This window comes from Bombus terrestris, chromosome 3, assembly GCF_910591885.1.
Source record: "Bombus terrestris chromosome 3, iyBomTerr1.2, whole genome shotgun sequence".
Classification (NCBI taxonomy): domain Eukaryota; kingdom Metazoa; phylum Arthropoda; class Insecta; order Hymenoptera; family Apidae; genus Bombus; species Bombus terrestris.
The window spans coordinates 10,755,836-10,783,660 of record NC_063271.1 but is presented as its reverse complement, the minus strand read 5'-3'; the positions used below and the strand labels follow the sequence as shown (position 1 = coordinate 10,783,660).

At 30.5% G+C, this 27,825-nt stretch overlaps 3 protein-coding genes across 5 annotated transcripts in view; 2 read left to right on the top strand and 1 right to left on the bottom strand.

Annotated features, from left to right (window-relative positions):
* The first annotated feature begins 12 nt into the window (after nucleotides 1-12).
* LOC100644799 (clustered mitochondria protein homolog) lies at nucleotides 13-14,465 on the top strand. The gene is made up of 17 exons (XM_003394571.4): nucleotides 13-293; nucleotides 7,055-7,341; nucleotides 7,465-7,887; nucleotides 7,980-8,346; nucleotides 8,582-8,718; nucleotides 8,802-9,082; nucleotides 9,251-9,377; nucleotides 9,461-9,635; nucleotides 9,716-9,918; nucleotides 9,996-10,137; nucleotides 10,213-10,418; nucleotides 10,511-10,717; nucleotides 10,792-10,890; nucleotides 10,976-11,320; nucleotides 11,405-11,677; nucleotides 11,766-11,891; nucleotides 11,969-14,465. The coding sequence occupies exons 1-17, from the start codon at nucleotides 203-205 to the stop codon at nucleotides 12,707-12,709; spliced, it is 4,230 nt and encodes a 1,409-aa protein (XP_003394619.1). The 5' UTR covers nucleotides 13-202; the 3' UTR covers nucleotides 12,710-14,465.
* Nucleotides 13,421-16,665, bottom strand: LOC100644922 (U6 small nuclear RNA (adenine-(43)-N(6))-methyltransferase). Of its 2 annotated transcripts, XR_007227797.1 has the most exons (7): nucleotides 16,385-16,664; nucleotides 16,060-16,279; nucleotides 15,845-15,985; nucleotides 15,409-15,766; nucleotides 15,135-15,333; nucleotides 14,472-15,057; nucleotides 13,421-13,853 (listed from the first exon to the last, which is right to left on the bottom strand). XR_007227797.1 is itself a non-coding variant. In XM_003394572.4 (6 exons), exons 1-6 carry the CDS (start codon nucleotides 16,556-16,558, stop codon nucleotides 14,539-14,541), a joined length of 1,611 nt encoding a protein of 536 aa, XP_003394620.2. In that variant the 5' UTR covers nucleotides 16,559-16,665; the 3' UTR covers nucleotides 13,947-14,538. The 2 variants fall into 2 exon arrangements, 1 of the variants encoding a protein (XP_003394620.2); XM_003394572.4 differs by lacking the exon at nucleotides 13,421-13,853 and having other exon boundaries at nucleotides 13,947-15,057; nucleotides 16,385-16,665.
* Nucleotides 16,666-17,412: 747 nt separating this feature from the next.
* Nucleotides 17,413-27,825, top strand: part of LOC100645045 (ecotropic viral integration site 5 ortholog) — a 30,007-nt gene continuing 19,594 nt past the window's right edge. The window contains exons 1-3 of one of the 2 annotated variants that reach the window (XM_048414709.1): nucleotides 17,413-17,714; nucleotides 17,823-17,970; nucleotides 18,240-18,389. The gene's annotated coding sequence lies outside the window, so the exon portion shown is untranslated. Of the gene's footprint in view, nucleotides 17,715-17,822; nucleotides 17,971-18,239; nucleotides 18,390-18,968; nucleotides 19,218-27,825 lie in introns of those variants that run through there. The other variant, XM_012321193.3, reaches the window with a different exon arrangement.

The following is a 27,825-nucleotide window of genomic DNA, read 5'->3' as shown; positions in this document are numbered from 1 at the left end:
TTTGTACTTCGTTCGAAACGCACGTGCAATACAGAAAAGCGGCTCGGTGTGCCTCAGAGTTAGTGTGCTGCCTTGTGAAAAGAGTCGGACGTCGTTTTTACAGTATAATTTCAACGAAGTGTGCGCGCGTGTTATTGTGAATAATAAGTACGTGCCTGTTTCTAGAGTCGTGTGAAAGCTTGATAAAAATTGTCAAAGAAAAATGACATTGGTCACACAAATAGAGACCACCACGGAAAATGGGAGTATGAAAATCCCTCTGCTCAATGGCAATGAGAAAGAGGCCAGTACTGGTTAGTATACTCATGATTTTAAAACCGGCGACCATCAATTTTCTTATTTCTCATGGTTAAACTGGGTATGGCCGATCATGTTATATAATGATTCGATCAGGTTACCATGTTCTATCTGTTTTAATGTGCATTTTTAACGATGCCGCTTCAGTCAAAAGCCGGGCCTTGTGTTATGTAACGCGCGAATTGCGCGAATCTATGTATTGCAGGGTCATGTGAGCCACACATAACTTTTACGAGAGAAAAACTAGCAGAAGACACGACCTAAACTAGCAGACGAATCTTATTCCTTTTGTCGGCCCGATTATTTCCAAGAGATAATGATTTCGTTTTTCTCATAATTAGTCGTAACCCTTGCCCCTCATTTTGCAAGCAATTACACATGAACGCATAAATGTATCGTTTGACATGCTTCTTCCTTCGAAGATGCACCTTTCAATCGATGTATAGTCTCCATTTAACTTTTCCTTACTTTCCGCATTTTCCGTTGGTGTTGAGTTAGAAATACATTATTTGTATTAAAGATATTTACTTGTAGCACGTGATTAGTTTCTCTCTGGATGATGAAACCATGTTACCTGCCTTGTTTAATTCATTTCAATACATCTCTCTTTATTTCAAAATTTTCACACTCGTAAAACGTGGTTCGCTAGCTTGTTATTATTATTTTCTATTATTATCCTGTTATGTCTGTAAATGTTAAATAGCTACTAAACTGCTGAACAGATAAGTATTTTTGTGTACTGAAAGAATAGAATCTAAATAGAAATTTATTTATAAGTATTGTGACACTTATACTTAGCAATGTTCTAGTAATTTTTTGCTATTTTGTATAGTTTTATATAGTTTATTGCGTTCTGAGTATTTTTACTTATTTGAATTTCCCTTAAATGCACAAATATACCTAATTTAATGATTATTGATCATCAGATTTTGATAATCTTTCATTTAGTGATATTCATATTTTCGTCATATATACATAGTTATTATTGGTTTGCACTAAGCAGAGGATATCTAGGAACAATGAGAATTATATAAATTATATTGCACAATTGTCTCTCTTTTCTCGTTAATGGTAGTTCAGTTTCAATGACCTTATGGTACATGTTTAAGCTCATTTTCAAACTCTAATGGTCAATGAAAAGTGAATATGTTTATTTTGAGAAAGAGCTATAAATTTTCTAGAGACGTATTATTCATCACTGTCGATTGACGCTAGACCCTTTCTGTTAATTTGCTCTTGTTTTAGAACTCTCATTTCGTGAAAAAAAGAACCGAAGGAAAACACGTGCATGTTAATGACCTCTCGCACATAGGCGTAGAAACGAGGAAATTTCAAATTATGAAAAATATGTCTGAAATGTTCAAATACTATTTAACGAAATACCTTTATTGTGAAATTTGTTCTATTTTAATTGTTTTGGTAGGCGCATTGAAAAATATATTTGATATAACTATATGTTAATTCAACTATAATATTTTGTACCTGATGATTTCTTCTGTAATTAAAATACGTTTTCTCTATTTTTTTGAATGAGATGAAGGGAATAATAAAAGTAAAAAGGGCTAAATTTAAACGATGCTAGGACAGTGATAGTTTTATAAAGGGTCACGTGTTTTGAAAGAACAATAGTGAATTGCGAAGAATTATCGATAGCAGGGGTTATCAGCATTCCTTCTGACGTGTTTCCCTTACATCTTTGGTTTCTGATACACTAAAATGATATTTTAATAAAATATCTCGTACAATTTGGGAATTTCTTAAATTACATTTTTTACGACAGTATTCAAACACTTATTACATATTTTTTTTCTGAATATATTATGTGCATTATATGAAACTTTTTGAAATTTCGTTAGCGCTGTAGTGAGAGACGATTATTGTAATTATAACAGTAAAATATGAAACGATCCTGAATATACATATATATATAGAAGTTACAAAACATTCGTTGGAAATATATACTTAGTGAGAAATTAATATACGGCATAAATAGTAGTCTTAAATATATAATTAGTGCTAAAAGTAGTCGCACAAAATATTGTGGCTTATTAATATAGTAAATAATCGACCTCAAATATTTTGGTGATCTTCACGAAGTGTATACTTCCAATAAATATCTTGTAACCTTCATATCCATTTTCAAATTGGTTTCAAAGTTTACCGATATAATATCGATAGTCTTGTCTGTTTACAGTGTTAACGAAATTTTAGTTCCATATAATGCACATAATATATTCATTAAAAATTTCTGTATGTGTATATTTCTGACTATATGTATATATATATATATATATATATATATATATATATATATATATATATATATATATATATATATATATATATATATATATATATATATATACATATAGTCAGTATATATATATAGTATATATATATAGTATAGTATATATAGTGTGTATATATATATATATATATATATATATATATACATACATTTAACAATTAAATGAACATGAATAGGTTATCGGTTACTTATATTTTCGTAAACATATCGTAAAATATAAGAATTTTTACATCTTATGAAAAATTCTGTTATCGAAATATCTTTTGACAAAGCCTATTTTATCGTTTATGTACGAAAAATATAGGATTATTGATTATGTTATGGGATTGTTTGTTAAGTTTGGTAAAACGATTCATTGTTTCCGTTATCTATGGTATTTCTTATGTCGAAGCTAGTTGTTTTGAATATGTATTAAAGTTTTAGATTTGTAGAGATTCCTATCAACCTGTTTATGTATAATCGCTTCGTAAATGGTTTCGAAACTTGTCAAGTTTTTCTGATTGTAATAACGAAACGAAAGATATTCCATCTTCTGACATGTGTAAGTCAATGGTTAGTACTTGCTGAGTTCGATGTTTACATATCGATTCAAATGCCTGCGATTGTAACTCGTCTATTGTCAACAGATCGCTGTTCTGCTTTGATTGATCTTGTTTCCAATTGATTTTCGAATCTTCTTATTAATTAATGATATTATCAATCTTTATCTTTATTAATGAATATAAAGACAGTTCCATGATATTATATTCATTTTTTTTATCGTTAAAAACTATTAAATTAAGATGTACGAATATGTTTTCTGCTTCTATCATTTCGTTTTTATATAATAAGTTGAATCTATGTAATAACTTTATATGATAAGTTAAATTATTTTTTGCCATCAAATAATATGAATTCTTCTACTTTTACAAATTTTTATCATTGTTTGATTTTTCTTAGTTTTTAAAAGATGGAATTTTAGAAGAATCTCTTAAGCAAGATAAGAGATACAAAATCGTTTTGAGAAAGCCTTATCTTTTTCACGTTTTCATCTTTTTATCTCCGAGTCTTTCTCACGGCTAAATTTTTTATCTTTTTTTCTTAGTAATAGAGAAATCTAAAAAAGGAGGATCGTTTTTGTACAAACCAGTAAGATGTACGATAAGAATACGATAAAGCAATCGGTGTCTAAGATAAATTGCTGTAACTTGATAGTGCATGAATGCACATATTCATAAGATCATGCAATCGAACGATTTAATTTTCACGATAAGGAATGTGTTAGAATAAAAATATGTTGCTGTACATATCATTATAACTATAAAACAGTTAATTTATTAAATGTTTCTGTAGAACAAGATTCGTACTCATAGAAATTTCATGTTAACCTTGTTGCAAAAATAAATGTTATCATGTTTATAATTTCCATATAGCATTGAAATTATTTGCTTGCAAAATTATCGATAAAGATAGTTTAACATGTTGATTGCTACGAGAATTTTATGTATTGTTTATAATATATAATTTTATTATATATAGATATGTTTATTATTTATAAACTATACCATAACACTTAATTTTTCCAAAATATTATATTCTATTTGCACATTTTTTTCTGATAATGTATCCAAATCAAAAAAAATAAAAAATGTTAATAAATTCTTTATTCAGCGAAATTTATCTTATTTTAATTATTCTACAAAATTTACATACATGGTATCGTATGTCACCAATGACCTTCGTGCCGCTCAACGTGTCAGAGGAAATCATTATATGCATAAAGAAATACTGCAACTACATATTCAAAAGATTGTTCGCTTTTGATTTTCTTTCGATCTTGACAATCATAGATGAACGCCCTCTAAGGTTAATATGATTTTGATTGAAGATAACTCGATGAAAAATCAATAACTGCTTCAAATAGACCAGCATGAATAGACGGCATAAATACTTGAAAACAAACATAATTTTAGCCTTATATATATAGTATTTATTAAATCTTTTTGATTCAGTTATTACGTTACATAATTCCCAAATTCGTAATAAATATTCAACGTTTATTTATTTTGAAATACCCGAGTACTGAAATATTTATTTAAAATTGTAATGTTTATAACAGTTTTATTTTTATAATAAAACTGTTCCTCTTTTTAACAAAATTTGTATATACGAAAGTGGTATTTAAAAAGATATTATAACGATTTTTATAATCATTTATTGCATCAACACATGTATATTTTAAATTCAATTGTCATCTTTTGGATTGTAATTTCAACGAAAGAAAAACGTTTGGTTTCATATTAAAACAATAATTTGAGAAAAGGTGATATATTAGAAATAGTAGATATATAATATATAGAAATCATTATTAGATTAATAATATCTGCTTAAGAAATTAAGTATATAAAAAAATGTTCCGCATAGAGTAATGCATAGCTAATCCATACGGGAAAAACGATAATCTAATCAAACATTAAAATAGAATTTCAATTCAACCTTACCCATTTATCACAGACAATACCTATTATGCACGGACAAATAAATACTTATTTCAATTCTGTTTGTTTTTTCTTTTCCTTCTCCATTCACTTATCTAATAATTTTTATACTATCAATATACTGATCTTATTTAAAAAAAATTATTACTAACATTCAATATCTATGTATATTATTACAATATACTGTAACATATACATATATAAATATGTAATATACTGTTTATTTTTGCAGTTATCCTAATCTGTAATCATCAGTAGATAGTGGAGTTTTATGCAATTTTATAATAATAATAATTTATTTTTCAACTCTTCAGTTATGAAAAAAGACTTGGTTTACGATTGTTATTTTTATTGCACTTTTAATCGTAAAACTTTTATGCAATTTATTCTATTCTATTCTATATAATTTCTATTTTTATGAATATAACTCGCCATTTATCTCATGTATTTAATTTTATGAGTTTTACACAAGTTTTAGTACAAGTTTTCTACTTTAGACGTTTATACATTTATGCATATATTTTTTTTTTAATTCGTGAAGCTCTAAAAAATGTCCTTATGAAGAGTCATATACATCACTTTACATTATCTTTCACATAAAATTCTTACATTGTAACTTTACTAGGTATATGAACTATATCTCAAGGTATATGAAATTTTAAACATTAATTGTAGAAAATATAGAGGAAAATTACATCTTTTCAAAGAATAGTGTGCATGAGTACACATTTCAATGCGTGTATTCTCTGTATTTTTGTCTTCAAACTTCTCATACATGCATATAAATCCGTATTCTAATTATCATCAAAGTATCATTCTAGGAAAACATCAAAGTTCAATTTTTTATCAATTAAAATTTGATTCTGCATACTCTCTTAACTTATTCATGCACACATTCAATTGTTACCGAATTATATGCAGATCATTACAAAGCGAAGGCCAGTAAAGATCAAGGTTTCACAGATCCAAATTATTTGGAACATGTTAGAGTATTTTAGACGTGCCATCATCATAAGGTTACAGTAGTCGCTGATAAGCGGGCCGCACTCTCTATGAATTGTAATTAATATTATAACTGCCTAACAACGGCATATGCCAGAAATGGATGTATATCGCAAACATAGTATCGATAAAATTAGTACGGCATTTGAGTGCAGACTATTTACATTGCCGTTTATTTATAAGTACATTGGTGAATGCAAGTGGCAGCCCCACGGATATCCACCGTCGTATCTAGTCGAAAATGCGCCTTGTTTCCATGGAAATAACGCGTGGACTCGGTTATTCGTATCGTTGTCACCGTTGTCTACATTGAAACATAGATCGTTAATATCCATCTTAAAAGAAAAGAAAATATTACATTTCATCTAACATATTATCAAAATTAATAAGGTAAAACTTTTGTTATTATTTTTACTTGTTTTATTATTTTTTTGGTTCTTGAGAATTGTGAAGCCACTATGAAATTGATAATATAATATTTGAAATAAATTATTTTATTGTCATATTGTTAGTTATTATTTTGCTTGTTTTATGATTTCACTGATTCTTGAAAATTGTTCGATAAAATAATTGCATAAATAATAATAATTCCGTAAAATAATCATATAAATAAATCTGATATAGTTCTATAGATATTTCTTTAGTAAAGTAGTACTTAGCAAATACTGTAAATTTACGATAGAATCGCAAATTAACTTTCGGTATAATATATATAAATAAAAAAGATGCAAACGTTCCCTCATTTAACCAACTATCAATCAGTAAGATACTCATAGCTCTGGTATGTATTACATAAGCTAAAAGCAAAATTGTTGCTATATTATTTATTTTTGATATTTGATTTATATTTAATGTTTAATATAATATCCTCGATTAGTAAAAATTGTTCATTTGCTTCATTTGATATACTTTCTTTTATAAACTCTAATGTTTGAATAAAAATTTATTAATTCATGGATTGCATGTTTAGATCTAAAGGAAGTTGTAGAGGAAACCGGAAATGTGAGCACAACTGCGAAGAATGTCGTTGAGAAGGGTGAAGTCGAAGCTACGAAAGAGAAAGGGAACGAAAAAGAGAAGGAGAAAGAAGAAGACAAGAATAAGAAGAATGACAAAAGCGAGAAAGAAGATAGTGATAAGGATGTTGGGAGCGAGCAAGAAATCCTTCTCATTCAAGATATGGGATTTACTGTTAAGATCATCTGTCCAAATGCTGAGCCCTTTGATATCCAAGTTTCCAGTATGGAGTTGGTTCAGGTAACTAATCATCCAATCATCATATATTATATGAATAATCATCCAATTTCTTTTCCTATGACAACAATTAATAAAAAACAAGCTAATAAAGAAGATCAGATAATAAATTTTATTATCTTTTAGGAAATCCATCAATTACTCATGGATCGCGAGGACACCTGCCATCGCACATGTTTTTCCCTTCAATTCGATGGTAACACACTGGATAACTTTGCTGAGCTGAAGAATATTGAAGGCCTAAAAGAAGGTTCCATTATTAAAGTTGTGGAAGAACCGTATACAATGCGAGAAGCTCGTATACATGTTAGGCACGTACGAGATTTATTGAAATCTGTGGATCCTGCGGATGCTTACAATGGCGTCGAATGTAGTAGTTTATCGTTTTTAAATGTGGTTACTAACGGCGACATCCTTGAGAAGAAGAAGAGCAGGGCAGATTCGGTTGATTGTACTCCACCTGATTATATTATACCTGGCTGTAAAGACAGGCCATTACTACCTCTACAACCTCAAGCCAAAGAACAAAAATGCCCTCCTTGTTTAAAAGTAACTGATATAATATATCTATAAATAAATTATTTACTTCGTCTAATTTATTATTAATATAAATATTTAATTTATTAATTTATTTATTATAGGTATTAACAACATCTGGGTGGAATCCACCACCCGGTCACAGAAAGCTTCACGGTGATTTATTATATCTACATGTGGTAACGTTAGAAGATAAGCAATATTATTTGACTGCATGTGTCAGAGGTTTCTTCCTCAATCAATCGACAAAGGAAGTATTTAATCCGAAACCAGCGACTCCGAGTCATTTGTGTCATAGTTTAATTGAACTACTGAACCAGCTCAGTCCGGCTTTTAAACGTGGTTTCACTGCTATGCAAAGACGAAGAACGCAGAGACATCCATTTGAACGAGTAGCCGCACCTTATCAACTTTATGCCTGGTGTGCGCCTCAAATTGAACATACAATCGATGCAATACGCGCTGAAGATAGTATGTTTCGTTTTATACAAATTAATAAAACTCTTTCATATTAAATGCTGTATTAGTCATACATACGTATAACGTGCAATACTTGAATTAGATTTTTTTCATTACAAGATATATATTTTACTATTATTACTTCTACTGACTTTAAATTAACTGAATAGTTAAGGTGTTAATTATGTTGCATCACGAGTACACACGACTCTATGTTTAATCATTCGTCTTATTTATTTGCATACAGCTTTCTCTTCTAAGTTGGGGTACGAAGAACATATTCCCGGCCAAACTCGAGATTGGAACGAGGAGTTGCAAACAACGAGAGAGTTACCTCGTAAAAACTTGCCCGAAAGACTGCTTAGAGAACGTGCTGTTTTTAAAGTATGTCAAAACTTGACATATTAATTGCATTTCAATACGTTGTTCCAGTAATACGAATTGAGTTTCATGGATGACGTGTTTAGGTTCACAGTGATTTTGTCACTGCTGCTACTCGAGGTGCAGTAGCCGTGATAGACGGTAACGTAATGGCAATAAACCCTGGTGAGGAGGCAAAGATGCAAATGTTTATTTGGAACAATATTTTCTTCTCTCTTGGATTCGATGTCAGGGATCATTACAAAGAGCTTGGCGGTGATGCAGCTGCTTTCGTCGCGCCTAAAAACGACTTACAAGGTCTTAGAGTATATGCTGCTATTGATCCACCCGGCCCTTATACGCTTGGTACCGTTGTAATCGATTACAGGTTTGTAGGAAATTAGACACACGCATTCCTTTCATCACATTATTTGTACGACGTGGATATTTTGTAGCGGATCATTTGTACATACTTGTTCAGTATTCTATCGCAACTTACATCTCGATCGAAAGGATGTTAAGTTTTCGTGGTAATCACTCGTATTCCTCTGCATAGAGGATATCGTGTCACCGCTCAGTCAATCATCCCTGGAATCTTGGAACGCGAGCAGGAGCAATCTGTTGTTTATGGTTCTATAGATTTTGGGAAAACGGTTATCTCGCATCCAAAGTATCTTGAATTGGTTAGTTTACAATAATGCTTTTTTGTAATTTCTGAAGAGTATTTATCTAGAATTTTATATCACATGTGTATTACGTTTTATAGTTGAACAAAACTGCTCAACTATTAAAAATTCTTCCTCATAAAGTTATCAATGATGTTGGGGAGGAGGTTGAACTCTGCAGCAGTGTAGAATGCAAAGGTATAATCGGAAATGACTCTCGACATTATGTGTTGGATTTGTTACGAACTTTCCCTCCTGATGTCAATTTTCTTAAATGTAAGTTTATATAACTAACGAAAAGTTCAAAATTAATTACTGCTATTATTATTGCTAAACTTTTACTTTGATTTTTGTAGTGGAAGGTGTTGAACTGAGTAAAGAAGCTAGAGCTTTAGGTTTTCCAATTGAGCATAAGCATAAATTAGCCTGTCTTCGTCAGGAATTGATCGACTCCTTTGTTGAAGCTAGATACGTGCAATTTATTCAACACGTTGCTTTAAATCTGCAACAACTTACATCCGTAAGAAAAGTACAGAAGGAAAATGAAACCACTGTTAAAGTAAACAACATTTTTCAAACTTTACAGTAAATATTAGTTTTAAACATTGTTATTATTTTGCATTTTATTAATTTCAGGAAGATAAAAAGGAAGAATTGAATGTCGTTGCAGTGGATAGTAACAAAGAAGATTCTTCTCATACTCTAATAGAAACGGATGAAGCCAAAAAGATTGTGGAAAGTATAACTGACTCTATCACTGGTGGAGAGAAGCAAGAGTGTATGTAACTTAATTATTCTTTTTTATTTATAACTTTTTACTTCAATTCTTCATTTAAATCTTCTTTTCTTTAAGTGGAAGAAAGTACGAAAGAAGTAGTTCGCAGTGCAGCAGCAGCAGTTGGTAGCCTACGGGAAGCCGAATTTGATGTCAGATTTAACCCAGACGTATTTTCTCCGAGTGTTAAACATCCAGATCCAGATGGGCCTGCTTTAAAAAAACAAAGACAGTTGGTGCAAAATGCAGCCAACTTTTTACTTACCGTACAAATACCCACTTTTGTATGTTTTGATATAGAATACTTTTATATTTGATGCATCGATACAATTTTGTATACAAAAAATATATATTTAGTTCAATTTTTTTATTACAGATACGAGAATGCTTAGATCATACAGCTGCTGTAATGGATGGCAACATATTGGTAGAAGCTTTACACAGTAAAGGTATCAACGTACGATACCTTGGTAAATTAGCAGCCATGTTATCTACTGTTCCACAACTGCAATATCTGAAACGTATTGCTGTTTCGGAACTTATTTCACGCTCGGCGAAACACATTTTTACATTTTATATGCAGGTATATTTATTAAAATTGAAATTAAAGTGGTTATTTTAAATTTTATGAATGTAAGAACCTAATACTTTTTTTAGGGTACGGAATTAATGAGTCTTTCTGCAGCTATTAGTCATTTCTTAAATTGCTTATTCTCTTCTGCACAAATCATTCATCCACAACAAAATCTAGAAGAGGTACAGCAACATTTTTTATCAATTAAATAATATCAATAATCGAAATAATTTTCTACGTAAAAATTTATATAATTTTCGGTTTCAGCTTCAAAGTAAAACTGCCAAACGACGCAATAAAAGAAAAGGTAGAAATAACGGTCCACAACAGTCTGAAGTGGAATGGGCTTCCTTAACGCCTAAATCTCTTTGGCAACAAATTAAAGCAGATTTGAAGAGTTATTATGATTGGGAAACACCATGTCCGGAATCGTTGGATACCACGATAGAACATTTTCACATTCAGAAAATTTCTTTGCTTCGTAATTTCTGTATAAAGACTGGTATTCAAATTTTGTTACGTGAATATAACTTCGAGAATAAGAACAGAGCCACGTTTTTCGAAGAAGATATACTTAATATATTCCCTGTTGTGAAGCATATCAATCCTAGAGTAAGTAATGCATTTAGGATACAAAAAATAAGTCATATAGAAATTTCCATAAGTTATTGGAAATTATTCTATTACTTCATTTAGGCTAGTGATGCATATAATTTCTATACAACTGGACAAAACAAAATTCAACAAGGTTATTTGAAAGATGGATATGAACTCATCAGCGAGGCACTCAATTTATTGAATAATGTATATGGTGCAATGCATCCCGAAATTTCACAGTGTCTTAGAATGCTTGCGCGATTGAATTACGTAATGGGTGAGCATGGAGAAGCTCTTGCCACTCAACAAAAGGCAGTCCTTATGTCAGAAAGAGTCAATGGTATAGATCATCCATATACCATTACTGAATATGTAAGTATAAAGCAAACGCACTTAATTAATGATTAAATATATGTAATAATTGCAATTATTCTAATATTATTTTTCTATTTGTCAACAGATCCGTCTAGCCCTATATTCTTTTGCCAATGGTCAAGTCTCTGTGTCACTTAGGTTATTATATAGAGCACGTTATTTAGCCTTACTAGTTTGTGGTGAAGACCACCCAGAAGTAGCACTTCTTGACGTGAGTATCTATGCGAATACTAAAAATTCTAAAGCTTTAATATCTTTAACCTTGACCAACGTTAATTGTTTGTTTAGAGCAATATTTCATTGATTCTCCATGCTGTCGGAGAATATGAATTGTCGCTCCGATTTTTGGAGCATGCTTTGGCTCTAAACCTTCGATATCACGGACCACGATCTTTGAAAGTTGCTGTTTCTTATCATCTTGTAGCAAGAACTCAATCTTGTATGGGTGATTTCCGAGCGGCTTTAAATAACGAGAAGGAAACCTATGCTATTTATAAGCAACAGTTAGGCGAGGATCATGAAAAAACCAAAGAGAGTAGCGACTGTTTGAGACATTTAACGCAACAGGCCGTAGTTCTACAGAAAAAGATGAACGAAATTTATACCGGAAAATCTGGTGTTAGCCTACCACCGATTCAGGTGCAACCGCCCAGTATGGGATCTGTACTTGATATGTTGAATGTAATTAATGGTATTCTATTTGTTCAAATCAGCCAACAGGATATTGAGAATTTTAAAGCGGAAATAGAGAAACGACAGAAAGAACTAACACCTGACGGAGAGATAAAGGCGTTTCAAAATGGAAACAAGAAAAACGAGAAGGAGAATAAGAAAGAAGAAAAAGACAATAATAAAAAAGAGGAGAAAGAGAATAAAAAGAACGAAAAAGAAAGCAAAAAAGAAGATAAAGAGAATAAAAAGGACGAGAAAGAGAATAAGAAAATAGAAAAGAAAGCGGAAGCACAGAAAGAACTGAACAAGTTGGAGGAAAACAAAACAGTGTTAGAGCCAATAGTAGCAGAGAGCTGAGCTCGCTTTAAACCGCTAATGATGATACTTAGTAGTTTTTTCTGAATCCTAGTCTCTCCCTGCCCGCGTCCGATCTTTTTTTAAGAGTAACGCGAGTACGGCATGTATAACTGATTGGGATAAAATGAAAATGGGAAGTGTTTGCTCGAGATAAGGATCGTTATTTGATGTATCGTATATACGTTTATAAAGTGCTATCGGAATCGAACTTTTATAGTGTGGCGATCAACAGCATAGGTGAAACATTTCGAAAGAGTTAGATTTCCTAATGGCTCGCGATGCTCAACTACAATACGCCAGGCTACAGAATTTATTTGACTGACTTATAACTGCATATAATACATACACGAAAAAACTTGATTCTTCACGTATGTAAATAATTCTAAATGAAAAAATTCATTGCCTTAGCACTTGCTTATCCAAATCTTATTCGTAATTTGATATATGAATTTCACAAATTATCGGACAGACAAAAAGAGAGTATGATTTGATAAAAATATAAATAAATATCTGTGTCGCCTAATATTGTCGCGTTTTTCAAAAGGCTCAATTAATTCTATGTCATAACGATAAAAGTTATGGATATTGCATACGTTACTCTTCTATCGATTGACGAAATAGTAAACTAATATTTGTTCCAGCATATTGCACAATTGCTGCTGAAACTTGAAGGAAATGCATTGTACCAGTAAAATTAAAATGCTACGATAATTATTTGTAAAACAAATAATGGACTTTATTATCGTAGAATATAAGTCAATTGTTTTTCCTACACTTTCGATAGGTTATTTTATTACTACATATTTGAAATCATTATTTTGTTCCATTTAGGCATTGCTGTCACTTTCCCACTTTAGTTGTCATCATTGAACTCAATACATAATGAAGTCATATAATTGTTTTTTATCTTTAGATACTATTAATTTGAGGTGAATCTTGTTGAGTTCAATATAAATGCTATAGGTAAAACTGAAATCACATAAAAATCAACGAGGAACGGTATCTGTATCGTATTCAACAAGACAAATTCGTTTAGTTTTGTTAATCATTTTTATACTGTATGCATCACATGAAAAGCTTCCTTTCATCTTTTTATCATTGTTGTTTTATCGTTATTTTTATCATCTTACATGAGGATTTAAATCTGAAAATAATTTTGAATCTAAACAAATTTCCTGTTATATGGAAAGGAAAAATGTTTTTAAAAAAATATGGTGGTGGCAGGAAAAGCATGGTATAATGACAAGTGTGCTGTTATATTTCACGATCATTAATAACAGTTATCAAAAAACGACTCATTAATCAACGTATTATAGAAGTAGCGTCAATTTCCTAATTACAATTAGAAATACTGCAGTTAGTTCTAGAGTTATAAACACTGAGAATTATCTGTTACCGAGCATATATCTTTATCAAATAGCATTCGCTAAAACGAATGTTAGAAATATGCTATGTTAAAATTTTATCATATTACCATAAAAATTAAATTGAGTAATAATACCTATAATTTGTTGACATTTGTTTTAAATGAACAAATTTTGTTTTGAGTTCGTTATGTTTATAATAGCAACGTCGATAATAATAGCGAAAGGCGAATAAATGAAAAGTTTCTAATAGTTTTTGTTGAACGAGTTTGTATACTTTATAATATGAATTAATATGGAATTATACTGCACTTGTTAGCCAAAATGTACGATAAAGAATGCTAGTTAATAAGGATTATTCATTATGAATAAAGTTAAATACTTCATACATATGTTACCTGTTATATAATTTCATAAAATTTGCGTATGAAATAAATCATTTTGTATAGAACATAAATTGACATCTTAAACAGATTCCGTATCATTCTTGTGCAAGTTTTCGACTTGTTCCGAATTTATTTCGATTTTAGTTGTTTCTAATCGTTTTCTCTTCCTTTTATTTGGTCTTTCATGCTGCTTCTGAAAATATTCTCTAACATCTAATTTGTTTATTAAATACTGTCGAAACGTTTCTAAAGCAACCTTGCCACCAATTCCTTTTTCAAAGATCATAGATATTTTTACTTCATCATTTTCAGGTTCTTCATGTTCTATCACTTCAGCAAAAAAGTTACATATTAATAAAGGTTCGTTCTTTCTCACAATATCTTCCGAGTTATTCTTTATTAATTTTTCTGCATCGTTTTCTGTAATATCATTTATTACAGATGTTTGTTCTGTGTCATGGTTCACAGATTGATTCATTAACCTTTGAGCTAATCGACGTTTTCTACGTGCATGCGACCATGTATCATTGTCCGCAATTAGTTGACACGACCAACCATTAAAGTTACCAATTAGCAAATTTAATTCTTTGATTTGTATCTATATGAAAATGAAAAATATGTCAAAAACTAAAATATTATAAATACAACATGATGGAAATATAAATATAATGTTACATGTAACTCTTCCATTGCTTCTTCCAAAAAATTAACGAGGTTGTCGAAAGAAGCAAATTTATGTCGCATTGGGAATTGTATCTCTATTGGACGTTGCTCTTTCAGTAATTTTGCAATATAATCTCCACTTTTTCGAATAACAGGTGCATTTGTCAAATTAATAACATCTTTAGGTAAAAATGACCAAGCTAATCCCCACCTGTTAAAAAATAACATTCATAAATAACGAAATAAAAAATTAAAAATAAAAAATGTTTGTAAAAAATATATTCACCTTTTTGTGTGACCTTGACAAAACTCTGTCCATGTTGAATTTTCTATGCCTTTTTTCTTTAGAAATTTTAATAAAAATAGTAAATTACTTCTTCTACCAAACATAGTGGTATAAATTTTTGCCTTTTCTTTAATTTCCATACTTTCTTCAATCATTTGCATTATAAATGCTCTTTCACCACCTTGAATTGTAAGTTCAACTTCGTTTCCAGTTGGAGCATTTCTTGGTGGTAATCGCTTTATAATTTTCTCTGATGATTCTTCTATTTCAAAAAAGGGAGGATTACACATTGTAAAGTGATATACATTATCCTCTTTTATAACTTCTTTCAATATTGTTCTTTCATCTACTTTATATACTGCAAAACAATAATTCTAAAGTAAAAAATATAAACTTGTGTATATTTTATAAGATAAATAATGTGTCATTAATTTGCCTTTTATTATGTCTTCTAAATTATTATTTTTAACATGTTCGATAGCTGTCTGTATACTTGTTTTGTCAACTTCTGTAGCGATCATTTGATTTCCATACATTTTTGCAAACAATAGGGGATAAATACACACTGCCCCAGTACCTATAAAAAAAATTATTATTATCACTGAAATTATCTAATACAAAATTTTATTCTTAACTTGATTTCCAATATACCAATATCTATGCCAATTACTTCCTTCATTTCATTGAAAGAAGCATGTTTCATTAAATCTTCAATCCATAAAATGTAATTTAAGCGTAGTGGCAGAGTTGGTGCTAATTTATTTGGAGGTATTTTTACTTGCAGATTAAAATCATGTTTTAATAATACCTCTGTGAGTACTCGTAGAGTACCTTCTCTTTTAAAGTCAATCTTTATCTTGCCGGTTAAATTCTATAATATAATAATATAATTCATTAAATAGATAATATATATTATATTCATGTACGAGATGGAATATATAATAATAGTAAACAATTGCTCAAATATGTAGCTTACAACAATTGCAATATCACGGAATTCTGGATATAGCAAAACAAGTTTTTTAAAGTCTGGTATTTTTTTATATATATTCCTTGGGTGCATAAACTTTCTTAACGACATTTCTAAACAATTATTTTTTCTTCTTCTCAAGAACGATGTCAATACATGTTTTATGATCTTAAATTGCATAAAATATATGTATCCATAACAATCAGTAACAAATATTTTTTATTTACAAATGTAAAACCATAGATGAGATACAGAACAGACCCGACATCTTAAAAGACTTTGTATAACATATTCTGAAATACCGACCGTTCAATAAACTAGTAATATAGTCACAGACGAGTTATAGAATAGTAGTTACATGTAATCAGTTCATGTTACACATTTTAGGGTGACTAATCACCTTACCATTTTCGTGTCATATGTGATGTTATCGATTCAGTATAGTACTGGTTTGAATTAAGGTTATAGTTTTTTATAAAACTAAAAAATAATAAAACAGAACATCTTATAATTGCAAACGAAGCATACTTTGTATTTCTACAATACTTCAGAAAATATTACTTCATTACAGACTATAGAAAATACTTCATATTCGGTCATAATCTCGCTAACAGTATAATAAGCTTCTTAATTATATAAAAGCATAATTCCGATCGCAACTGGTTATCATCTGCATGCGCGATCGGAGAAATAAAAATTGCATTCCGTGAGGATACCTTTATTTAAATTCGAGCAAAATTCTACACAAGAGGCCGTCCATGAGCCACTAACACTATACATAAATTCATTCAAGCTGTTAACAAAAATGTCGACATCTGACTCTATTTGGTCCGTGTAAAGAGACGTAAAAATTTCATACCCTCTTTACGAAACACTTATCCCTATACGGAGATTATATTTAAATTTGTTTTGTAATATATTACACTAAAAATTTATTAGCATGCATTTTTTAAATGTTTGCCTAAATAATTGTGTAAATAATTGTTTTTTTTTATTTTTCTTCAGGTAATTCACTTGTTGTATTCGTAAAATAAAATTTATTTTTTCTACATAACGAGGCGCGGAGTATAAATTTTATATATTGGCACAAGTCTGCTGTAGTTTGTAATATAAGGCTATCCTAAAATATTAATTTAATTGATCTATGATCTTAGTTACTTGTATTATTTTATTTATTAAAAGAGAAATATTACATTCATTACATTTAATCATCCATTAATGATAAAGAAAGATTAGCATTGAACTGAATTCGATTAATATTATCGACGTGAGGAAGATGAAGATCGCAAACTTCAAAAACTTCTTATATTTATCTGTTTTGAAACTGTTATATTGGGTTAGTATACCATCTAATGACAAAATCCGCAATCACTTAGTTGCCAACCCAATAGTTCATTGACTCAAATAAAATTCCTGGCATACAATATTTCAATTTTCTGCGCAGCTTTGAACGAAAGAGAAGCCATTCCGCTTCAGCCAATCAGGAATCAACTGGGCAAAGTTTTGGCGCGGAGCGTCACTGTACCGTTGAAAAGCGTGGTGTCAAGATGTGATGTTCTCTGAAGTGGGTAATTTCAACTACGTATGTTTCTGTTAGTATTCTATTGTCTTCAATCAACTATTTTCAGGCTTGTTTAATAATAATATGTAATACGTCCTTATTTAGTATTTTATTAAGTATTGTTATATCGAAATTCTATAGTTTCTTAAGTTTATTCTAAGTGTTAGTTTTAATAATAGTAGATAATAGCTTGTATTATAAGCTTTTAATACAGAATTTGAGTTTAATTATTGTTTCATTCTAATACAATTAGTTCAATTTTATACATTAATTCTAAATTTTTGATTACGTTTTATACAGGTCGTTGGTTGAGTACGAAAATGGCTTCGAAAGGATAAGAAACATACAGACGTTGTCGCAATTAAGGATGATTCAGTGTGGAGGATGTAATTTGATGATATTCGATGCAAAACATTTGATATCGTTTGATTTATTTTAACAAAGATGAGCGTACGTATACGTTTATATTGCTTTTTAACTGATTCACATATTGGTATCCAACTAATATGTAGTATAATAAACAATTATATAGTTTGTTAACAATGAACAACATAGATTCATTCAATTTTTATTATATTTACACAAGAAATTGAAGTTTGAAATAACTTTTATATTTTGCTACATTTCGATCACGAATTCTCTATGCGTAGTTATTGCGTGTTCTTTTGGTTTAAACAAAAATCTTCATTATTGATCAATTTTCTATCTTTAAACTTAAGATAAATAATTTTCTTTAACTTCTAAACTGGGATTTATTTAAATAACATTAATTAAAACTAATTTAATAAAACGATTTTTAAATTTCTAATTAATTTTATAGGCTTATCATTTTAAAGGTTTTATCACAAATAAACAAAAGATTATTTAAATATTGATTAATAATAAACAATTACGAATAAAATTTTCAATAAAAAACGAGCGTATTATACATAACACATAACATGATGTTAGATAAAATTATAATCATACGAACTAAAATATTAGAATTTTATGATGTTTGAAATTCGCGGCAGAAATATTAAACAGATTCCCGCCTACGTTCGTGGTGTATCAAGACGGATACGCAACGTTTACCATTGCCAGATTATAACATTTGAAACGTTGGCAGCAGTGTAAACGAACGAATCTATCGTGATGACAATTTTAAGTGGTGACAGCCGCGTATGTGTTCCTCAGCTTCAGAGTAGCATTATATACGTTTTTGCTGACACGAAACATAATTTTCTTAGTGCGTGATTTGTTTCATAAGAAGCATATGGAATATTAATCACACGTAAGGTATGTGCTTTACGATAATTTTAACGGATATCAGAAACAGATGGTCGTCGTCGATTTCGTTTCGCCTGACAGTTTGTTAATATGGACAAGTGCCACTCTGACAGTTTTCCTCTCTCATAGTCGTATTGTTAGGCACCTGTTACCAATTCATCGTTATTTATATTTCTGTTATCTGATTCTCGCCACTTTATTATCGATTTACGTTTCGTCTGCGTGAAAAGCGGCCCGATGTGAATAAACTATATGTGGAGTAACGTTTAATGATGTCACGTTGGAAATATTTATTTCTTCTGGTTTGAAATGAGTTTCAAGTCAATGAGAGTACATTTCGTATTTTCTATTTTCATTTTTCCTAAAATAAATTACGATAGAACTACACTGAGATGATGTGGTTAATAATTAATTCAAAGATATAAGGACGCTTTTAAATAATAAATGGATGTTGGAAGTTGTTTTTTTTAGATTATATTAGGATTGAAGTAACAAAATAATGCACAGTCGTTATTTTTTAATAAGATTGTAATTAAACATTGTTATACTGCGGATGTGCTAAATGTGCAAAATTATGTAAAATTTATATGTTATGCATTTACATGTTATTTACATGTCATATAGAATTTATTATTATATATCCAGAGTAAAATATTTGAAGAATGAAATCAGTTTCTACTTATGTTCCATTTTGTTATTTGTGTTCACAAAACTATAAATTTATGTAAATATCCATTAAATATTGTATAAGTCAATTCAATTCTTAAAATTTTATGTGATAGATGAATTTATCCTTTAGACTTTAGATAAATCTTTAATATAAAATACTAAGAACTATTATTTTATTAACATAATTTCAATTTATGTTTAAACTTGTTTGTTATCAAACAAATATCAGATCATATATTTATATTTTCATATTTCTATGAACTTAATTAAGAAAATGTAACTTAAATAGATGTATGTTTTAACTATTAAATATTAGAATAAGTATTTCACATTGAATAATTCATACATTTTCATATATTATGTGCATTCTATATATCCTTGTATTTTCAAATTTCCAGTGAATGGACTAATTATAAATGATCTAATTGTAAGGAACTTTACATATTTGTATACTTTATATATTTGACAGGAAATGGAATGAAGAACCTGATCGATAAATGCTTCGTTGGAAAATAGGGCTATGTGTAAATACCTTTTGTAGTCACTTAGTGGGAACCACTCAATAAACCTCTGCAATCATGTGGAAAGCAAAAATACGTGTGACTAGACTGCAGCTGTTCATGCATTTATGGGAATTTTGAATGTATAAAATTGGACAGAATGCACATATTGTACATGAATATACAAGCTACCCAAACTAAAGTATTCATTACAACATTTATAGAATAAAACAAGTCTTTATTTAGGCTTTATTCCTTTAATTGTATTTATAAAAATTTGCATAAACATATGCAAATGATCAAAATCAAAGAGTGTGAGAATCATTGTAAGATAAAATAATTTTCTTTTAATTGCCCAATCTAACGATAACAGAGTTCATTTAAAAAATTTTATTATAGACCGACGTCTACCAAATTTAAAGTGAAAATAAGTTTTTCAGACTGTTTCTCCCTTTATTTTGAGGAAACTTTTTTCATTAAGCTTCATCACATTTTATCCATACCAGTGCATTCTCATTGGAATTTGATTGCTGAAACCGTGCGAAAGAATTCTTTTTTTCAAATCATCGCATTCCATGGTGTGCAACGAGTGTGCTTTCTTCCTTCCCCCCGCGCGTTTCCCGGTCGCTTTGTTTGCACATGCATTTGGACGATTGCTTTCCACGTATACAACCGCGTATACGTTGTGTAACCGTAACGGTAAAGCGATCCGTCATTCATCGTTACGGAACAATTAGGAAAACATATTGTAAGGAGCATGAAGATCCAATGTAATGCGTTGAGCGCAGATCGAACACTCCAGAATACAGTGGTTTATGAAAGTATTTGAAAACTTACGATAGAAAACTTATACAGGGTGATTCATAATTCATAGTACAAATGGAGTCAGGAAGATTTCATGCCTCAAAATAAGACAAAATAAGAAGATCAAAAACAACAAGAATTGTGTTGGAGGCTTTGTTTTTGAGAAAATTAAGTTTGAGAATTTGTCTAGTACGCGTGTAGCCGGCTAGTTTTTAACTAACATATTCAAATTTTATTTTCTTCAAAATGAGACCTTAAACGATAGAATTTTATTCTTCATTTTCGACTTATTTTCACATTTCGAATAACTTCTTATAAATTATTCATTCATGCCCAACTGAGAATTGGTAAAATTCACGTATATCTCACAAATTTTCAAAGTTGATTTTTTCAAAAACGAAACCTCCAACATAATTTTGTTACTTTTTATTTTCATCTTATTTTGAGTCATAGAATCTCCCTGATCCCATTTACACCATAAATTACCATAAATTTGAGCCATTCTGTATATTGTATGTATTATGCAAAACATTAAAAAATTCCATTATCGCTGTAATGAGATACGACCGCCATGATTATATTGGTAAAATTTGAAACCAGTCTGAAAATGTACATATATTTCACAAAAAGTTTCTATACAACATGAATAACAATCTTGAACATATAATAAGCGTTACAGATAGTCCATTGAATATCGAGGCTTGTTAACATAATGGATAAACTGTTTAAATATTTTTGTAGTATTTGCGAAATATATGTATAAGTAAACTAGTATTAAATATTTCATTTTTATATATTTTCAAATTAGTTCCAAATATTACCAATGGTAATAGTCCCGTCTGATTACAATGCGAATATTTTATTTAACACACATAATATACTGATAAAAAATTTCTACATGTATTTAGATAGTTTTGTGAACCAGTGCAGCCAACGTAACGAATTTGTTTCGGTAAACAGAGACCGGTGAAAGGTTCGTTGCTTTTTTCCGCGTGTAATTGTTCCTTGCGCGAGCTGATACGCGCTTTTTCTACGATTCCATTTTGGATCCAGCTCGCTGAGATATTTTATCGCGTTTCTTTTTTCTCCTCAACCGTCTTAGGACTAATTCTTGTTTCAAGAAATAATTTCTGATATTAGTCTAGAATACGGCAAGAAATTTAATTGCAGTTACACAATGACAAATAAATTATAGTTATATAATTACGTATATATATTTTTCAACGTATCAGGTGATATAACTTTTTCCATTAGAAAAATGTAGCAGTCTGTTATCAAGAAAATAGTAATCGATATAATTTGTTGGAATTTTATTGGGAATTTTCAAATTATAAAAACAAAGGATTTTTTTATAGATACATAAACCTAAATGTTTACAAAGTTAGTAAATCCTCATTGGATTTTTTCATGAATGATGAACTTACTGTTTAGTTTAATTGAGTTTTTCATTGAAAATTTTACAAGTAAGGAAATGAAAGGATTTTTTATATATAGATTTACTTTTTATAATGCTGGTCATTGTTTTCTCATTGAATTTTCTCGCGAAGTTCTATTTAAAAGATACCAATTGTATAAATAAACGAGTTTACTATAGTTATACACAGGACTAATTTATCGGTTCTACAATAAAACCAATCAATTTTGCCTCGTTACAAAACAGAACCTGCTATGCGCGAAACGTATGTTTTTGTTATTAATTGGAACTCCAATTGTGGAACGAGAAAGTTAAGAGAACCTCTATATCTATATCTCCTTTCCTATAAACTTTAACAACATTCGCTATAATTTATATAAACTGTGACTGTAACTTATTTTTGTAAAATATATTTATTCTCCTCGGTATCGATGAAATAGCAATTAAAATGAAACAAATATTGTACGACATATTTATTATATATTTATACATGGTATTTTTATTAATTCATTAAGCAATAGATAACATGTAAAGGCTGCAGAAATGCAATATTATTTAAAAATGTAAATAAACTAAGTTACTGTCAAATTAAGAAGAAATAGAATAATGTAGAATAATGATAAAAAAGTTATTAGAATAATTAGATACATTACAGAAGTCCATTACACAAATAAATTCAACGAATATGTAATTTAGTCAAAGTTACTGTGTTTATCGTCCGGAAGAATTTTCTATCTGATCTCGCTTGGTGAAGAGCGTTTCATTAAATTTGCGTATCAGTTATTTGATTTTTCGTCGAAATTTAAAGTAGAATATCAATGAGAATAAATATTTCGGCCGATAAATGTTTTAAGAAGAGGACACTATCTTTCTTTCGTTTTTCTCCAGTTGATTGCGAATTATTTTCGATTCTGTATTATAATATAATATTGATAATACCGCTAATCTATTCTCATTATTCAATACAGGTTTTTGAAGTCTTGCAATAGTCTTTAACTTCTTATAATAAAGAATGATATACTTCTATCAATATTTTAATATTCTTATATTTTCTTAATACCTTATATATATTTTCCAATATTTCAATAATTCCACTAATCATCGCGATTTAATATCCTTCTCATTTACCGATACGATGTTTCTGATTAATTTCTCCCATATGTCAGTTACTCTTCAGTCTTCATTGAAAAAGCCTACAATATCTAAATTTTAGTTTTCATCGTTTTATCCTCCACTTTAATATGTTTGCTTCGCACATCTGGGATCTGAGGAGTTGTAACATTTTTATTTATCGGCCTGAATTTTAAAACTGTTCGTCTATAAAAAATAAAAAATGTGACTTATCATATTCTTGTCTTAGAGCCTTTATGGAACCATAATATCGTATAAAATATCGTAAGCATCTGAAGGACGCCGTTTCGTGAAATACCTCGACCATAGCGTCGCACATCACGAAAATTGAGATCGAACTATGGTTATAGTAGACGCGTATTTGCATATTCGGACGAACTAGCGTTCCGACGAATGAAACATCCGAAAACTGCAGTGCATAGCGCTATAAAAATCTATAAACATATTTGATTACATCGACGTATTGAATTCGTCAAAACTTTAATTTGTCCCAATTTGCATCTACCTTAATCGTTAACCAATCGAGTGTGATCTTCATAATTTATTCGAAGACAGATTTTTCTGTATAAAATCACGGACGAAATTTACACCGTATATAAGTTTATCGAAAGATCTAATTAATATAATAGTGATATAATATAAGAAACAAGAAGCGAACAATCTTCTTGTAATGTTTCATTAATTCGTAAATTTTTGAGTCCAAGCTACAGACAAATAAATAAAATAAAAATGGAAGTAAATATATGGTGAGATGAATTTTGAACTCAACCGAAATCAACAGAATAAATACTTAAATAAAATAACTTAATTTAGTTAGGAATAAGTAACTTAACTTGAAGGATTAATTATCTCGACTGATCCAATGGTTCGCTTTGTCCCTGAAAAATCAACATAAACATCAAATCAATATCACATTTCTTCGTAATATTTCTACAGAAAATTTGCTGTCGTTCCGTCGGCGGAATCGCGTAGGTCCTTTTATTTACTTTCTCGTTACGAAAGAAGAAAGAGAGGTCGGTGCGCATGTGAAGCATCCTGGCCTGCGCGGGCTCCATCGACCCTCAAACCATTTCGTATACGTTTCCAGTACGTGTTTAGCGATCCTACTGTGCCAGTTTGATCGGAAAAGGGAACGAGATAAAATCACCATCGATTGGCCAATTAACCGGCGCCCCTTGTCGGACAATCGTGCCTCGACTGCATTCGAGACCAATCGTTATCTCTGTGTGATATCGTGATATTACCGTACACCGGTTAAGGCAATCGTCCACACCTGTCACGCCACTTGATCTCGATCCTCGTCTTTTCTGGTTAGACGTGTACGGTCGTTTCGTCGCAGTGAACGATTTTCGTTTATTTCATTCCGATTACTCTCTTTGTTATTTCGTTATCAACACGTTGACTGTCGTGCGAATCTCATATATTCTGTGCTGGCAGCGGCGACTGATTGAAATGTCGATGGTTTACTCTACAAATAATGTACGTTCGATTTTACCGTTTTCGAGAAAATACAGTTTTACAAATTCGATGGTATTTTATAATTATATGAATAACGCTCTTTCTGCATTGTATTCGTCTTTATCAATGTTGCCGTAAAATTGGTCGGCAAATTGTTCATTGATCCCTTCTAGGAACGTAAAATGACAAAGGTCATATTACGGTTCAGGATCATGGCTCTTGAAAATCTCTCTCTCTCTCTCTCTCTTTCTCTCTCTCTTGTATATATATACATATAAGTACAATAAATAGAAAGATTATTTTTGAGAAATTTGCGAGATAGATGTAAATGTGATTTTTGTACGACGCAATGAAACAGTGAAGAATTATTTGTTACGTAGAAAAATTCAAATTTCACAAAAAGTAGACGTACGACTTTTGTGCAATAAGCCATTGATACATTTGGCGATAATATTTCATTTTTCGAAAATACTATATCGTCCGCTTCTTTCCGATAATGTTATTCGAGTAATTTACGTTGCTGGCGATTGATTAGTCTGTGAAATGTCTTATCTTAATTATTCTAAAGAATTTAGTAACGTGGGTCACCGATGGCCACCGTGACAGTCAACGTATTAATACGTATTTTTTCCTCTCCTTTGTTTCAAATGGTATTGTATCTTATTATAGGAGGAAAGAAGACAAAGGAAAAAGACGACGGTTGTCTTAAAGGGGACGTTTTAAAGGGGAGCGAGTTCTCGAGTTTACGTAATCGTGTTTTAGACGATTGTATACATGGTGACTCGGAAATCGTGCTGTAATAGGAAAAGAGGTGATTTCGCCGTGTAGAAACAAATGGAAAACGTAGAATAACAATCTTCAGGTATCTCGCGCAAGGATTCTGTTTTAGAATTGAATTAAGGGATATAAAGGGTGTTGGTATAATAATAGATCAAAATTGGTTTGATCGGAAAGGAATGGAAATTTGCGAATGACTTGATGGAAGAGTTTCTTTGGGATTACTGAGATTAAATCGGCTGAAGACTTAGAAAGTAATTCACAGAGGAGATTTTAGAATTTACGTAATCCTACTTTAGATAATTCTATGCTTGTTACAGCAACGTATTAGAATTGTTGTTTAGAGGGAAAGAGTATAGAACAGAAATTTAAGAGTATTCTACGCTCGTGTATGTGTAATAGATTAGTAAAGGCAGAGTTTAGAACGGAGGAGTTTAAGTTTGCTTTTATTGAGGTGGAAGACGGATTGAATTTAACGAAGCCCTACGAGATCGTCTCTGTGGAATCTTAGAGTTTACGTAATCGTTCCTTCGACTATTATATGTTCGTTAGGTTAATGTACTACTGATGCTTTTATTTGGAGTTAGGGGATATATCAACATACGACATAATGGATAGAAAGTGGTTGAAGATTGGAAGGAAGGGTGTATTGGGGATGAAATAACAGAACGTTTTACGTTTGCTTCGTCTTCGATGATTGAGATTTTATCTTTCCTTTCTTTCTTATTAATCAAAGTTTCTTTCATATTTCTGAAAGAATACAGTTCTTCATGTCGCGATTAAGACACTAAAAATAATATTTTTAATTGATCGAAAAATTGTACATTTTATCGTACTACTTGAACACTGACTTTTCGAACAATTTGAGTCGATAAAAAGGCTGGTAACTATGAGCATCATCGAGCCTCGATATTTATAAAAGTCGCATCACCGCGATATATACAGCGAGTATATAGAAGCGATTCTAAACAGGTTTTTTTCGTTACAAACGATTTCTTCCTAGATTCTACGGTATATTCGACTCGTTATTTTATTCCATTGTATATCGAGCAGAAAAGTGACTGCAGAGCTCTATACGTACCGTATATAAAACACGAAGAATCTTTACACTAGGTCTACATTGTCGGGTCGTTTAACAAAGTGAAACGCAATCGATCATCTAATGTCTGATATAAATTGTGTCTTGTTAATCGCACAGCTCGCAGTACAACTGTAACGTACACATAGCTTTTCCTATGGCTTAGCCCTTTGTGCACTTTAAAGCATCCATTTTCGTTAAGATGCTATCGTGAACGAAATATGCTTATGTCCCTGATGATTCTTAAAAATAATACTTTCTTATAGTTTCATATACTTCCATATACTTTTCTTGTAGAAACTATTTTTATAAATACTATTCAAACTTTCTTTTGCAAAAACTATTCATATGTAGCACACGTGCTGGTCGAAAAATTTTGGAATATTTCGAAGAAAGAAAGCAACGAGAAAGATAGATTTCGTTGCTGATATTAACGCTAAAATTATAATAAATCCGGTATTAATAGCAAATATTAATATACATTCACGAACATGTATATTTCTCTTTATTTCGATATATTGCGATGGTAAATGCGTTATTAATTAAATCTAGATGTTCAAACGAAATTATACAATGTTGCTGTAAACGCGTCTGCTTCTTTTCCTTGTGATTAAATTCCAGTTTCGTGACCATTTCTTCGAATAAAATATTCGTTCTCTTATCAATATACATACGTGTGTACTACAATACCAAATATGTATGATACGGCTTGGGCAAATATTGTTATTAACGATAAGCTTACTACCATGCTGTATACTGAAAATCGCTATCTTTTGAATAATTACC

Excerpts from the sequence above, each read along its gene's own strand:
- LOC100644799 (XM_003394571.4), top strand. The coding sequence starts at position 203 with ATGACATTGGTCACACAAATAGAGACCACCACGGAAAATGGGAGTATG. Across the intron at positions 7,342-7,464 it reads CCAGTATGGAGTTGGTTCAG|GAAATCCATCAATTACTCAT; the intron begins GTAACTAATCAT and ends ATTATCTTTTAG. Across the intron at positions 9,083-9,250 it reads ACCGTTGTAATCGATTACAG|AGGATATCGTGTCACCGCTC; the intron begins GTTTGTAGGAAA and ends TCCTCTGCATAG.
- LOC100644922 (XM_003394572.4), bottom strand. The coding sequence starts at position 16,558 with ATGCAATTTAAGATCATAAAACATGTATTGACATCGTTCTTGAGAAGA. Across the intron at positions 15,986-16,059 it reads AGTAATTGGCATAGATATTG|GTACTGGGGCAGTGTGTATT; the intron begins GTATATTGGAAA and ends TTTTTTTTATAG. Across the intron at positions 15,767-15,844 it reads TTTAGAAGACATAATAAAAG|TATATAAAGTAGATGAAAGA; the intron begins GCAAATTAATGA and ends ATTGTTTTGCAG.